Source organism: Stegostoma tigrinum, chromosome 47 (assembly GCF_030684315.1).
Source record: "Stegostoma tigrinum isolate sSteTig4 chromosome 47, sSteTig4.hap1, whole genome shotgun sequence".
Taxonomy (NCBI): domain Eukaryota; kingdom Metazoa; phylum Chordata; class Chondrichthyes; order Orectolobiformes; family Stegostomatidae; genus Stegostoma; species Stegostoma tigrinum.
In genome coordinates this window covers 333,783-348,133 of record NC_081400.1, presented here as the reverse complement: position 1 = coordinate 348,133, position 14,351 = coordinate 333,783, and the positions used below count along the sequence as shown (strand labels likewise).

At 42.1% G+C, this 14,351-nt stretch overlaps 1 protein-coding gene across 2 annotated transcripts in view; it reads right to left on the bottom strand.

The window, feature by feature from the left end:
• The window catches only part of thbs3a (thrombospondin 3a), a 64,359-nt gene that overhangs the window by 16,257 nt on the left and 33,751 nt on the right, over positions 1-14,351 (bottom strand). For both annotated transcript variants that reach the window (XM_048525550.1, XM_048525551.2), the window contains exons 14-18: positions 13,078-13,237; positions 12,253-12,371; positions 7,123-7,175; positions 4,425-4,618; positions 4,006-4,184 (exon numbers count right to left, since the gene is read on the bottom strand). In XM_048525550.1, the coding sequence (XP_048381507.1) occupies positions 4,006-4,184; positions 4,425-4,618; positions 7,123-7,175; positions 12,253-12,371; positions 13,078-13,237 (705 nt within the window). The remainder of the gene's footprint in view (positions 1-4,005; positions 4,185-4,424; positions 4,619-7,122; positions 7,176-12,252; positions 12,372-13,077; positions 13,238-14,351) is intronic.

The following is a 14,351-nucleotide window of genomic DNA, read 5'->3' as shown; positions in this document are numbered from 1 at the left end:
TTGAGACGTATAAGATTATTAAGGGATTGGACAATCTGGAGGCAGGAAGTATGTTTCTGTTGATGGGGGAGTCCAGAACCAGAGGACACAGTTTAAAAATAAGAGGTAGGCCATTTAGAACAGAGTTGAGGAGAAACATCTTCACCCAGAGAGTGGTGGATATATGGAATGCTCTGTCCCAGAAGGCAGTGGAGGCCAAGTCTCTGGATAGTTTCAAGAAAGAGATAGATAGAGCTCTTAAAGATAGTGGAATCAAGGGTTATGGGGATAAGGCAGGAACAGGATACTGATTGCAGATGATCAGCCATGATCATAATGAATGGTGGTGCTGGCTCAAAGGGCCAAATGGCCTACTCCTGCACCAATTGTCTATTGTCTATTGGGAGCCAGGTGAGGAAATTGGAAATTGGAAATTGCTGGTGCCTTGTATGGAATTTTCATTTCCTCTTTGGTCACAGGAGTGGTCCCAGAGGCCTGCGGAATAGTCAACGTTGTTCCTTTGTTTAAAAAGGGAAATAGGGATAGTTGAGTAAATTATAGGCTGGTGACCCTTACGTCAATAGCAGGGAAATTATTGGAGAAGATTCTCAGGGATAGGATTAACTCACATTTGGAAAAATATGGACTTATTAGTGATTGGCCACATGGCTTTGTGTGGGGAAGGTTGCGTCATGCAAGCTTGATTGAATTTGAGGAAGTGACAAAGATGATTGAGGAGCGCAGGGTGGTATCCATTCACAGATGATGGTATTGCTGGCTAGGCTCAGAGAGCAATAATAGTCAACCACATTGCTGTGTTTCTGAAACCATATGTCGGCCAAACCAGGTAAGAATGTCTGTTTCCTTCCCTAAAGGACATCAGTGATCCAGATGGGGGTTTCATGACAATCAATATTGGTTTCATGGTCATCATTAGACTTTAATTCCAGGTATTCATTGAATTCAAATTCCACCATCTGCCTTAATGGGATTCAAACCTGGGTCCCCAGATCATTACCTGGGTCTCTGGATTAACGGTCTAGCAATAATTCCACTAGGTCATTGCCTCCCCTGGTAGATGTTATCTTAATGGACTTCAGCATGGCCTTTGACAAAGGTCCCTCGTGGCAGGCTGATACAAAATGAGAAATGACATGGGATCTGCAATGAACTAGTAAGCTGGATAAAGACTGACTTAATCATAGAAGACAGAGAATGGTGGTAGAAGGGTAATTTCCTGACTGGAGATCTGTGCTCAGTGTGTTCTGCAGGGTCAGTGCTGGAACCCCTATTGTTTGTCATAAAAATAAATGATTTGGAGGAGAATGTAGATGACATGATTACTAAATTTGTGGATGACACAATGATGGGCAGGAGCTGCTGATAGTCAGGAGGATTGTCAGAGGTTACAGCAGAATATATAGATTGGAGACTTGGGCAGAGAAATGGCAGATGGAGTTTAATCCAGACAAATGCGAGGTGATGCATTTTGGAAGATCTAAAGCAGGAGGGAAAGTATACAGTTAATGGCAGAACCTTTAATAACATTGACATAAAGGAATCTAGGTGCGCAGATCCACTGTTCCCTGAAAATGGCAACACAAGTGGATAAGGTGGTCAAGAAGGCATATGGCATGCTTTCCTTCATCGATCAGGGCAGAGTATAAAAACTGGTAAGTTATGTTGCAGCTGTATAGAATTTTAGTTAGACCACATTTGGAATATTGTGTACTATCTGGTCACCACGCTACGAGAAGGATGTGGAGGTTTTGGAGAGAGTATAGAAATGGTTTACCAGGATGTTGTCTGGTTTGGAGTGTGTTCGCTATGAGCAGATATCGGACAAACTTGGTTTGTTTTCACTTGAATATCAAAGGATTGTTGGGGGTTGGGGGGTGGGGTTTAGGTGTGATTTATGTTTACATTATGAAAGGCATGGATATTTGCAGAGGTTTTTTCCCCAGGGCGACATGGTCGGTCGTTCAGTGGTTAGCACGGCAGCCTCACAACACTAGGGATGCAAGTTCGATTCCAGCCTTAGGTGACTGTCTATGTGGAGTTTGTACATTCTCCCTGTGTCTACATGAGTTTCCTCCAGGTGCTTGCTTTCCTCCCACAGTCCAAAGATATGCAGGTTAGGTGGATTGGCCATGGGAAATTGCCCCTAGTGTCTAGGGTGGGAGATACAGGGATAGGGTTGGTGGTTGGGTCTGGGTGGGATGCTGTTTGGAGAGTCAGTATGGATTGATGGTCCAAATGGCCTGTACCGACACTGTAAACAGTCTATGATTCTGTGAAACGTCAGTTACTAGGGGGCACAGGTTTAAGGTAAAAGGGGATAAGTTTAAAGGAAATGTGAGAGGCAAGTGTTTTTTTTTTAAAACAGAGGATGTCAAGTGCCTGGAATGCACAGCCAGAGAAGGTGGTAAATGCAGATACAATAGCAGAGTTTTAAGAGACGTCTTGAAAGATACAGGAATAGGCAGGGAATACAGGGATACAGACTGTGTAGATGCAAAAGGCATCATGTCTCAGTGCAGTCTTGGTGGGCTGAATGGTCTGTTATTGGGCTGTAGTTTTTTTTATTCTTAGTGTTCAAGCACAGTGCGGTGGGAAGTTGGGGGTTGGTGGCGGTGGGTGGGTGGGGGGAGGTCAAACGCTGTTTCTTTTGAGGAGTAGGTGTTAAAGATAAGGGCAATGTGTGAGCAGAGGGAAACATTTGCAACATCAGCTGAACTGGGGTGGATGGGAGGTTGAGTGAGCAGCAATTTAGTATGAATAGGGCCAAAACAGAAGATTGTGGATAGAATGAGTGTGGAAAAGATATAATGGAAGAGTGGAAAGATAGAATATTTTCAGGTATAGAGGAATTGGTTTTGGATGGAGGCATGCTTTATCCAAGTGGAAGTAGAATATAAGAGACTGATAACAAAGAGGCAATTTTAACCTGAGCTGCATGTTGGCTGACCACAGGATTGGGTCTAAAAGCAACATTTCAATCTCGTGGGTTCCCTAACTGGGGAGGGTGAGGCTGGTTGCCCTCAAAAGCAGTATCACCTTACCTTCTACATAGTCCATAATCAACATCATGTCAGTAATGAGCATTTTTCATTGATACAGGTATCAATTATAATATATTAAATGAACCAGTTATTTTAGGGAGTTCAATAAACTTGTACTCTAGCTGTATGCTTGTCTTCTCCCTGTGCTCACTCTGTGTACACCCTGTCATTACCCTCACCCATTCAAAGGCTGCTTTTTTTCAACCAATGTGAAGTTTGAGTTATTTCAATAAGTGATTAGATTTTGGATCCACTGCTCAAAATGAGGACAAAAAACCATTTCACTGTCATCATCTAATCACTAAAACACTGAATAAACACAAACTCTCTACACCCATTATAAGATAGTGGTATCTGTACATTTTTTAAAAATCTTATTATTTATGCAAAAGAAATGAACCATTCGAGACAACCAGTCCATCTGTGTTTAACCTTCCCTCATGTCAACAGTTCTAATCAAATTTACATGCTTTGTTACCTAACCTTCAACCATCAAATCAGTTCAGTCCACTTGAATCTTGAATGTTGACAGTTTTTAACTCAAGCACTGACCCTGGGTGTGAATTTCAGAATCTCATAATTGTAAGCATTTAGCCTGACCTCTTTTTTTTAGATATTTGTTACCCCACATTCCAGAAAACAGTTGAAAACATGTTTCTATTTACCATGTTTTTTTTCTACTTCTGTCACATCATCCTGTAATCTATGTTCTAGCTAAACAAAACAGTTTCTGAACTTTCCGAGTAGTTATTTGGTTATGCCCAGCAACACTCAGTAAATCTATACTGAGCCCTCTTTTCTGCTTTAATGTACCTGCCATAGTTTACAGTGCAATACATCATTCAGTGCCTTGACTGAGATCTGATTAAGGTTTTCACCATGTTAAAGAAAGAGACTCAAAAGAAACATGAAAGAGGGACTGAGAATTAACACAAATAAAGAGATCCATTAAGAATAAGTTTACCTGGTTTAGGACCACCCAGTTTGGGTCAATCTGTGCATCACCCTCAGGATCCAGAACAACAGTCTGATAGGCTCGGAAATCAGTGAGAGTGACCTCTGCACTCTCGGGACAGACATCAAATTGGTCAAAGACAGCGTCATTATCAAAGTCATTTTCACAAGCATCACCAATCCCATTATCTATGTAAAAGACAAGTAGCACATCAGAATGAAACAATGGCACTGACCTCATCTGACCCACCTACCAGTAGTCAACTCACCCTCCTTCCCCAGAATTCATCCAATCCATGAAGCTCATTGAAGCCATCATTGAACCTCAACTCTACCTCTCAATCCCACCCTCATCCTCAAGCCCCAGCACATTATGAAACATCCACCAGGAACTACCATTTTATGGAGAGAGAGAGTCGAGTCACTAACCATCAGAATCCTTCTGATTGGGATTCACAATTAAGCGGCAGTTATCAGGACCCGATGGCCCATAGTCAGGAACTCCGTCGTTGTCATCATCATCATCACACTCATCGCCCAACCCGTCATTGTCAGAGTCCAGCTGAGAGCTGTTAGGAATTTCTGGACAATTGTCTTTGGAGTCCTGATGCCCATCGCCATCACTACAACCCAAACCCAACAAAAACAATAGTCACCATTTCACTATTACACACACCAGTAGTTTCAACAGCTCACCAGAACACACACACACACACACAGTCAATATATCACCATAACACACATAAACAATGGTCAATAGAGATTTGGTCGTGAACAGGAATGAAATTTTCTTTCCTTTTTCAGGTTGGCAACCTGTGACCAATGGACTTCCACAGGGATCAGTGCTGACATCATAGCTGTTTAGAATTTATACTACTGACTTGGAGCAAGGAAGTGAATTTTAGCCAAATTTGCAGACGACAATAAAATAGGTGGCAAGGCAAGTTAGAACATAGAGCATAGAAAAGTACAGTACAGGCCCCTTGGCCCACGATGTTGTGCCGTGGAATATTCTTAATCCAAAAATAAAATAACCTAACCTACATTCCTCTCAATTCACTGCTGTCCATGTGCATGTCCAGCAGTCGCTTAAATGTCACTAATGACTCCGCTTCCACGACTACCACTGGTAAACTATTCCATGCGCTCACAACTCTCTGGGTGAAGAACCTCCCTCTGACGTCTCCTCTATACCTTCCTCCTAACACCTTAAAACTATGGCCCCTCGTGGCACTCAATCCTGCCCTGGGGAAAAGTCTCTGGCTATCGACTCTATCCATGCCTCTCATTACCTTGTACACCTCGATCAGGTCACCTCTCTTCCTCCTTCTCTCCAGAGAGAAAAGTCTGAGCTCAGTCAACCTCTCCTCGTAAGACAAGCCCTCAAGTCCAGGCAGCATCCTGGTAAAACTCCTTTGCATCCTCTCCAAAGCCTCCACATCTTTCCTATAATAGGGCGACCAGAACTGGACACAATATTCCATGTGTGGTCTCACCAGGGTTTTGTAGAGCTGTAGCATAACCTCGCGGCTCTTAAACTCGATCACCCTGCTAATGAAAGCCAAAACACCATATGCTTTCTTAATAACCTTATCCACTTGGGTGGCAACTTTGAGGGAGCTATGCACTTGAACACCAAGATCCCACTGTTCCTCCACACTGCCGACGATCCTGCCTTTAATCCTATATTCAGCATTTAAGTTCAAGCTTCCAAAATGCATCACCTCGCATTTATCCAGGTTGAACTCCATCTGCTATTTCTCAGCCCAGCTCTGCATTTTGTCAATGTTTCGCTGAAGCCTGCAATAGCCTTCGATACTATCAACGGCACCTCCAACCTTTGTGTCATCAGCAAACATACTAACCCACCCCTCAACCACCTCATCCAAGTCATTTATAAAAACTACAAAGAGCAGAGGCCCAAGAACAGAGGTTGTGAGTAGGATACAAACTGTTTACAGAAGATATTGGAAGGTTATTAAATGGACAAAACACTGGCAAATGGGATAGAAAGTGAGAAAATGCAGAAGTGTTCATTATGGAAGGGCTATTAAGGATTACAGGGAAACAGCAGGAAAGAAGAGAGGACTGTTAGAATAGCCATGATCCTGTTAAATGGGCAGCAAGCTCAAGGAGATGAATGGCTGAATCCTATTCCTATTTCTTACAGTCTTAATATCTCATCATGCCACACACAACAGCTCACCATCACACACACAGAATGAGGTTAATATCTCAGCATGACACATATACACAACAGTGACCTGCACCATAACACACAAACAATGATCAGTGCTCACCATAACACAAGATAAAGGTTAATGTTCATTATAACATACACAAAATGGACATATATGCAAAACCAAGTCAACATTTCATACAAGACATGGTCAGAGTAAAACAGAAGGTGACAGGAACAGGAATGGTGCCTACATTGGAATTGGAGGATTGATAGACAAAGCATGGGAGAGAAATAATGCTCATAAGAGGGAAGAATTGATTGGTGAAGTTGTACTAGGAACAGAAATCATGTCAAGACTGTGAGTTGGAGTAGTGGGAGTATTAGAACAAGAGCAGAGACTGGCAGGAAGCATGTAGGAGGTGGTCAGACAACTGTGAGACTTAAGGATGATTGATCATTTGGCCAGAAATTTGAAGGTATTGATCTGAAAACTTCCTCCCTCTATCTACTTCTGCTGCATGTATACAGGGGTGTAAATATGGGAGGAGGTTTTACAAGATGTTTGTTGATGCTTATTATTTAAAACTAACTCTGAGCAAATCCGTAATTTGTTTTCTTCTACCGAAAATCTTGCTTGAGTTAGATAGAGACTGTCAGTAGCACTTTCCATAATAAGGGGCATTACAATCAAGCTTCATCCTAAACACTACAATTATACAGATCAATGGATTTTGTAGAAGAAATCATGAGACAAATGATCAACGAACCGTTACTAATACTATTGGCTCCCCAACCAAATTATCCAATGATACAGATTGAAAAAGGGAACACTGCACGGTTAAGTGTGTGTGTGTGTGTGCGCGCGCGCGCATGCACATGAGAGAGAGAAAGAAAGACAGAAACCATAACGTGGGAGTATGTGGAGTTTAAAAGACGGTGACATACCCATCTTGATTATTATCACAAGCATCTCCAACAAGATCATCATCTGCATCAGTCTACAGACAGGAAACAAAATAGGCAAATTCATTGAGGAGGCAACTCACCCCTAAATTTGCAACAAACACAAACCCCTAACACCAAACATGGGTCTCCCTCGCCCTCATACCAAACACGGGCCTCCCCCAGATGCGAGCCTCCCCCACCCATGCTCCAAACACAATCCACATGATTTAGCAGAATTTATTTCCACGGACAATCCATGCACAGTCCTCTATGAGCTTCACTGTCTAATTGTGACCTTGAAACCCACCTGCAGCATTCCGATCTGGACCAGTGGTTGGTAATATCAATAGCAGAGCCCCATGAGATTGAATATTTCAACACAGGTTAAAGCAAGATTTATTTCTAATAGATGAGCTATTATCATCTCTCCAAATCAGTAGACTGTTTAAGGGATGCATGTAAACAGGGTTTTACAGTAAACATAGGTTACTTTAATCTACATATCCAGTTGGCAACCCATATTGGCAGTAATATTATGGTGGATATATTCTTGGAATGTGTACAAGATTGATTTTTAAACAAGTACATTGAGGAACCAACAATTTCAGTTTTGGATTTGTGCAATATGAATAGATCAATTAATAATCTTTGAGAGAGGTCTTTGGTGAAAATGTGACCCTAAAATGAGAGAATTCTTCACTTGGACAGAATGTGAAATAGTCCAATCCGAAACTTGGTCTTCAAGAAGGGTAAAGAAGGGTAAAGGATGTGTTGGCTTCAATAAAGTGAGTATTTTCATTAGGAAGTATGACAATGGGCAGGCAATGATTAATACTGAAGGAACAAATGCGTACATTGCAACAGACTTTGATTCCTTTCAGGTGAAAGAACACAACACAAACCCATGATTAACAAAAGAAATGAAGGCTAGTATTAGGTGCAGAGTGCTCATATAAAGCTGTTAGAAAAAGTAGCAAGCTTGAGAACTAGGGCAAGTTTAGAATTCAGCAAAGGTGGACCAAGTGATCGGTTAAGAGGGGATAAGTAGAATATGAGAATAAACTCACAAGGAACATAAAAGCAGACTGTAACAGTTTCTATTAGTATACAAAAAAGAAAAAGATCTGTGGAAACAAATGTAGGTCCCTTACAGTGTGAAATGGGAAAATTAATAATGGAGTTAAGGAAATGGCAAAGCAATTAAACAACTATTTTAATTCTGTCTCCTCAGAAGAAAACACAACTAACTTGACAGAAGTAGTGGGGAAACAAGAATCTATGAGGAAGAAAGAATTGAAGGAGCTTCCTAGTAGTCAAAAAAGGCACCTGAGAAATGAATGAATCTGAAAGCTGATAAATTCCCAGAGCCTGATAATCACACCCCAATGTATTCCAGGTGGTGGCCAATGAAATAATGGATGTGTTCATTGTCATCTCCTAAAATTCCATAGATTCATTAGAGAGTAGCAACTGCAACCCCCAACTGTTTTTAAAAAAAGGAGAGCGAAAAATCAGGAATTACAAACCAGTTAGCCTAACATCAAGCATAGGGAAAACACACAAGTCTTACTACAAAGGATGAGATAACAGAACATACAGGAAACACCAACGGGATTATACAAACTAGTGGAATATATGAGGGAGAACCACTGGATGTGATTTGCTTGGATTTTCAGAAAGCTTTTAAAGAAGTCCTACTTTTGATGCTTCTATGCCAAATCAACACCCATGGGATTGAGGGGAATATGCTGACGTGGACTGAAAATTGGTCTTCAGGCAAGAAGCAGAGGGTAGAGGTCAATAGGCCTATTTCAGCATGGAAGGTGGGGACAAGTGCTCTAGTGCTGGTATAAGTGCTTTGCTCCAGCTAGTCACAATATTTACCCATTTGGATGAGTGAATGCAGTGTAACATTTCCAAGTTTGCAGATGACAAAACTAGGTATGAGCGGCCTCAGACAGATTGTGTGAATGGGCAATAGTATGGCAGATGCAGTTTAATGTGGGTAAATGTGCAGATTATTATTTAAATGCTGATATATTGGGGGAAAGGTTAATGTACAAAGTAAGCATGCAGGTCCATTGATCAGCTAGGATGGCAAAATCTATATTGGCCTTTATTGCAAGATGGTTTACAGAAGTATGCAATTCTTACTGCCTGGATGAGATCACAGCTGGAGTATTGCCTGAAGTTTTGCTTTCCTTACCGAAGGAAAGGTATACTTGCCAAAGAGGGAGTATAGCCTAGGTTCACCACATTGATTCCTGGGGTGACAGATTTGTCATATGCAGAGAAATTGTGTCAAGTGAGCCTGTGTATTCACTACGATTTAGAAGAATGAGAGAGAGATCTCACTGAAATGTGTACAATTCTGACAGGGCGAGACAGACAGGTTGCAGGGAGGAATGTTCCCCGATCAGAGGATGCAGAAGAATATGGATCAGAGTCTCAGAATACATAGGAGGTCATTTTTAACCGAGATGGGAAAACTGGTCTTCAATTGGAGGGAGGCAAACGTGTGGAATTCTCTACCACAGAGGTTGTGGAGGTAGAATCACTAAATACATTTAAGAAAGAATTAGATAAATTTCTAGAAGCTAAAAGAATCAAGGCTTAGAGTAGGAGTATGGTGTAAAACGGAGGATCAGCCAGGATCATGTTGAACAGTAAGGTGGCCTCAATAGGCAAAATAGCCTCCTTCTGCTCCTATTTTCTATTTTCCTATTCTAGAACATCTGAAATAATTTGGCACTGCTTCAGTACTGATGTATCTCCTAGTTTACTTCAGCTTTCATGTCTACAAAGTTGCCCTTATTTAAGTTTAAAGTAGTAGTCTTAGACCCACCCTTCTCCCTTCAAACCAGATGTAAAATTCAATCATACTGTGGTCACTGATGACAAGAGATGCTTTTACTTTGAGGTCACCCATTATTATTTATGATGTTTCTAGTACCTGAAAGGGTTAACAGACATCACAAGATAAGTTTCAACTACTAGAATATTTTTAAAAAATGAGATTGAGAGGAGCCAACTAAAAGTCAAATAGTGTCTTCAGTTTGTACACAGAACATAGAACATTACAGCACGGTACAGGCCCTTCGGCCCTCGATGTTGTGCCGACCTGTCATACCAATCTCAAGCCCATCTAACCTACACTATTCCATGTACGTCCATATGCTTGTCCAAAGACGACTTAAAAGTACCTAAAGTTGGCAAATCTACTACCGTTGCAGGCAAAGCCTCCATTCCCTTACTACTCTGAGTAAAGAAACTACCTCTGACATCTGTCCTATATCTTTCACCCCTCAATTTAAAGCTATGCCGCCCTCGTGCACACCATCACCATCCTAGGAAAAAGGTTCTCCCTATCTAACCCTCTGATTATTTTATGTTTCAATTAAGTGACCTCTCAACCTTCTTCTCTAATGAAAACAGCCTCAAGTCCCTCAGCCTTTCCTCGTAACACCTTCCCTCCACACCAGGCAACATCCAAGAAAATCTCCTCTGCACCCTTTCCAAAGCTTCCATATCCTTCTTATAATGCAGTGACCAGAACTGTAGGCAATACTCCAAGTGCGGCCGCACCAGAGTTTTGTACAGCTGCAGCATAACCTCTTGGTTCCGGAACTCGATCCCTCTATTAATAAAAGCTAAAACACTGTATATGCCTTCTTAACAGCCCTGTCAACCTAGGTGGCAGCTTTCAAGGATCTGTGTATGTGGACACCAAGATCTCTCCGCTCATTTACACTACTAAGAATCTTACCACTAGCCCAGTACTTTGCCTTCCGGTTACTCCTACCAAAGTGCATCACCTCACACTTGTCTGCATTAATCTCCATTTGCCACCTCTCAGACCAGCTCTGCAGCTTATCTATGTCTCTCTGCTCCCTACAGCATCCTTCTTCACTATCCACAACTCCACCGACCTTAGCGTCGTCTGCAAATTTACTAACCCATCCTTCTACGCCCTCATCCAGGTCATTTATAAAAATGACAAACAGCAGTGGACCCAACATCGACCCTTGCGGTACACCACTAGTAACTGGTCTCCAGGATGAACATTTCCCATCAACTACCACCCTCTGTCTTCTTTCAGCAAGCCAATTTCTGATCCAAACTGCTATATCTCCCACAATCCCATTCCTCCGCATTTTGTACAATAGCCTATTGTGGGGAGCCTTATCGAACGCCTTGCTGAAATCCATATACACCACATCAACCAGTTTACTCTCATCTACCTGTTTGGTCACCTTCTCAAAGAACTCAATAAGGTTTGTGAGGCACGACCTACCCTTCACAAAACCGTGCTGACTATCCCTAATCAATTTATTCTTTTCTAGATGATTATAAATCCTATCCCTTATAACCTTTTCCGACATTTTACCAACAACTGAGGTAAGGTTCACTGGTCTATAATTACCAGGGTTGTCTCTACTCCCCTTCTTGAACAGGGGAACCACATTTGCTATCCTCCAGTCATCTGGCACTATTCCTGTAGACAATGACGAGTTAAAGATCAATGTCAAAGGCTCAGCAATCTCCTCCCTGGCCTCCTAGAGGATTCTAGGATAAATCCCATCCGGCCCAGGGGACTTATCTATCTTCACACTCTGTAGGATTTCTAATACCTCTTCCTTGTGAACCTCAATCCCACCTTAGTGATTTTTCTCTGTGTTAACAGTGTTCAGCTAAAGTAGCAAAGTGAACTTACGCTTCAGTGGAACCCAATGCCTCATATCTTTAGTTGTAATGTAGTTTGCTTTCCAGAAAGATGGAGTGAACCTGTTTAATGTTCGTCAACAGTAAGCCTACCTTCTGCCTCATATCAAATGGGTAAACATCCCTTCTGGTCCTTATAGCCTGGGCTCATACCACAAGAGGGACTGGGGCCAGTAAATCTATCCAAGGCATTCCAGATGATTCCAGTGGGATCCAATATTGTAAGAGTGCGGTATATAGGAGAACAGAATCCAAGCAAGGAATAAAGAGGTGACTGGAATCTAGCAGGAACTTACACAAACACCGATCACACAGAGCAGAATCTGGATTCTGCAGCAGGTATTTTGTTGCTTCCAACAAAAAGCAGTATCTGTTTACAAAAGGATTGTGGAAGGTGATAGATAGTACCTGTGTGGGATTACTCATCTCAGGACAACTGTCACATGCATCTCCGACTCCATCTCCATCCCTGTCTGTCTGGAGAGGATTTGGAACCCCAGCACAATTGTCCAGAAGATTGGGAATACCTGGAAACAAAACAAAACAATAAGTAGACAAGGGTTTTGTGGCAGTTTCCTGAAGGATTAGATGTTCATGTTGCTCTGGGGATGAGGTCACAGAATCTTGGGTTTTATACTTCAAGGGTGAGGTGTTATATGCAGGGAATTGCAGGTACAGACCCATATGGACCTTGAGAAAGAGGGTAGAGCTCCTCAGAGGTCGATAAATGTGGAGCAGGAAAAGCACAACAGGTCAGACATCATCTGAGGAGCAGGGAGCTGAAACCCAGCTGCTGTCTGACCTACTGTGCTTTTCTAGCTCCACATTTACTGACTCTAGCTTATAGCGTCTGCTTCTGTACTGTCTCCAGAGTTCCTCAGACCACTGGGGATGGAGGGAGAGGGTGGGTGGGGTATGTGTGGTACAGATATTTCAGGAGCTGTGGCAGAGGAATTAGCATGGATGGGAAAGTGGGTGTGGTTACAGTTACATGGGTATTGAGGTAGAATTACCTCGCATTTGACAGATAGGAATTCTTGGGTTTTGGGGGCGTAGCATTCTTGGGCTGGGGGTAGGGATGAAGATTGCGCAGAGTTTCAGAGCAGAGACAGAGTGGACAGAATGCTTGAAGGTTTGGAGAGGGAAGAATGCCCCTGGGCATTGGGGTAAGGTTTGAGTGATGGGGGGTGGGGGGGAATGCAGTAGTGCTTCAGGTGTACTGATAGAAAATACCGTCTCCATCAATGTCATTATCACAAGCGTCTCCCTCTCCATTGTTGTCTGTGTCCTTTTGATTGTTGTTGGGAACATTGGGACAATTATCACATGTGTCTCCAAATGAGTCTGCATCAGAATTCTGCTGGTCCTTGTTATGAACCAGCCTGCAGTTATCCTGCAAAAGGAAAGGATAGGGTTTATGTCAGACTCTTTCTTGGGCAGAAGATCTCATAGCACTATAAAAGGGAGTTGGGGGAATCTCCTGGTGTGCCACTAATATTTTATCCCTCAGTTAGTATCAAAAGAAACAGATTGGGGTGAGGTTGTGGGAGGCGGGGTGACATTGGGAGCTGTTCCCACCTTATTGAGGACCCTTGCTGTACATTCTGAGATTCAGGGGCCTTTTAAACAATTGCTAATTTCTGAATCTAGTCTACTGCCTCCATTCCACAATTTGATGTCCTCAGGGCTGCACACACAAAAAAATATGAGATTGTTAAACTTCTCAAAGAATCCAAACAGGTTTGGTCAGTTCAACTTTCTTTTCTGGTTTCATTGCAGGCTCTTTATAACCAATATCTCTATGAAACTAGTGTGTAGAAGGAGCTACAAGACAACGTGGCAGGACTCATATGGTGAGAGGAGAGATAATGGGAACTGCAGATGCTGGAGAATCCAAGACAAAGTGTGGAGCTGGATAAACACAGCAGGCCGAGCAGCATCTCAGGAGCACTCTATGGTGCATTGACAGTGTCCCTATCTATAATTCAGGTGCCAAAAGTTCAAGCCCCACCTGTCCTGTGATATATAATAACATTTCCAAGCATGTTGATTAAAATAACTGTAACTGAGCACCTAATCTATTTCGGAGATATTGGTTGAGGGTTATGGATTAGTCAAACTAAGACTGAGTGGTCCATTCACTCTTGTCTACAAAGAAAGCTGTCTCACTGAATGACCTGGATCCAAACTGACATTTACAAAACAGGCTTGAGGACAGTAATGAAAAAAATCCTGTGACAAAGTAAACTTCACAACTTTAATAGTTTTGTGGTTTGAAAGAATTAGCATCTACTCTTTCTGGAATAAGTTGTTTCGAGATTAAAAGGGACAAGGAGAAACTGTTATAAAAGGAACATTTAAAAAAAAAGTGAATTAACCATCTCTGGAAAGGAGTTGAACAACATTAACAAACAGTTAAAAACTGAAAAAAAAACTGGGGATGCAATGATCCTGCTGGAAAAGCTCAGCAGGTCTGGCAGCACCTGTGAAGGAAAAAATAGAGTTAA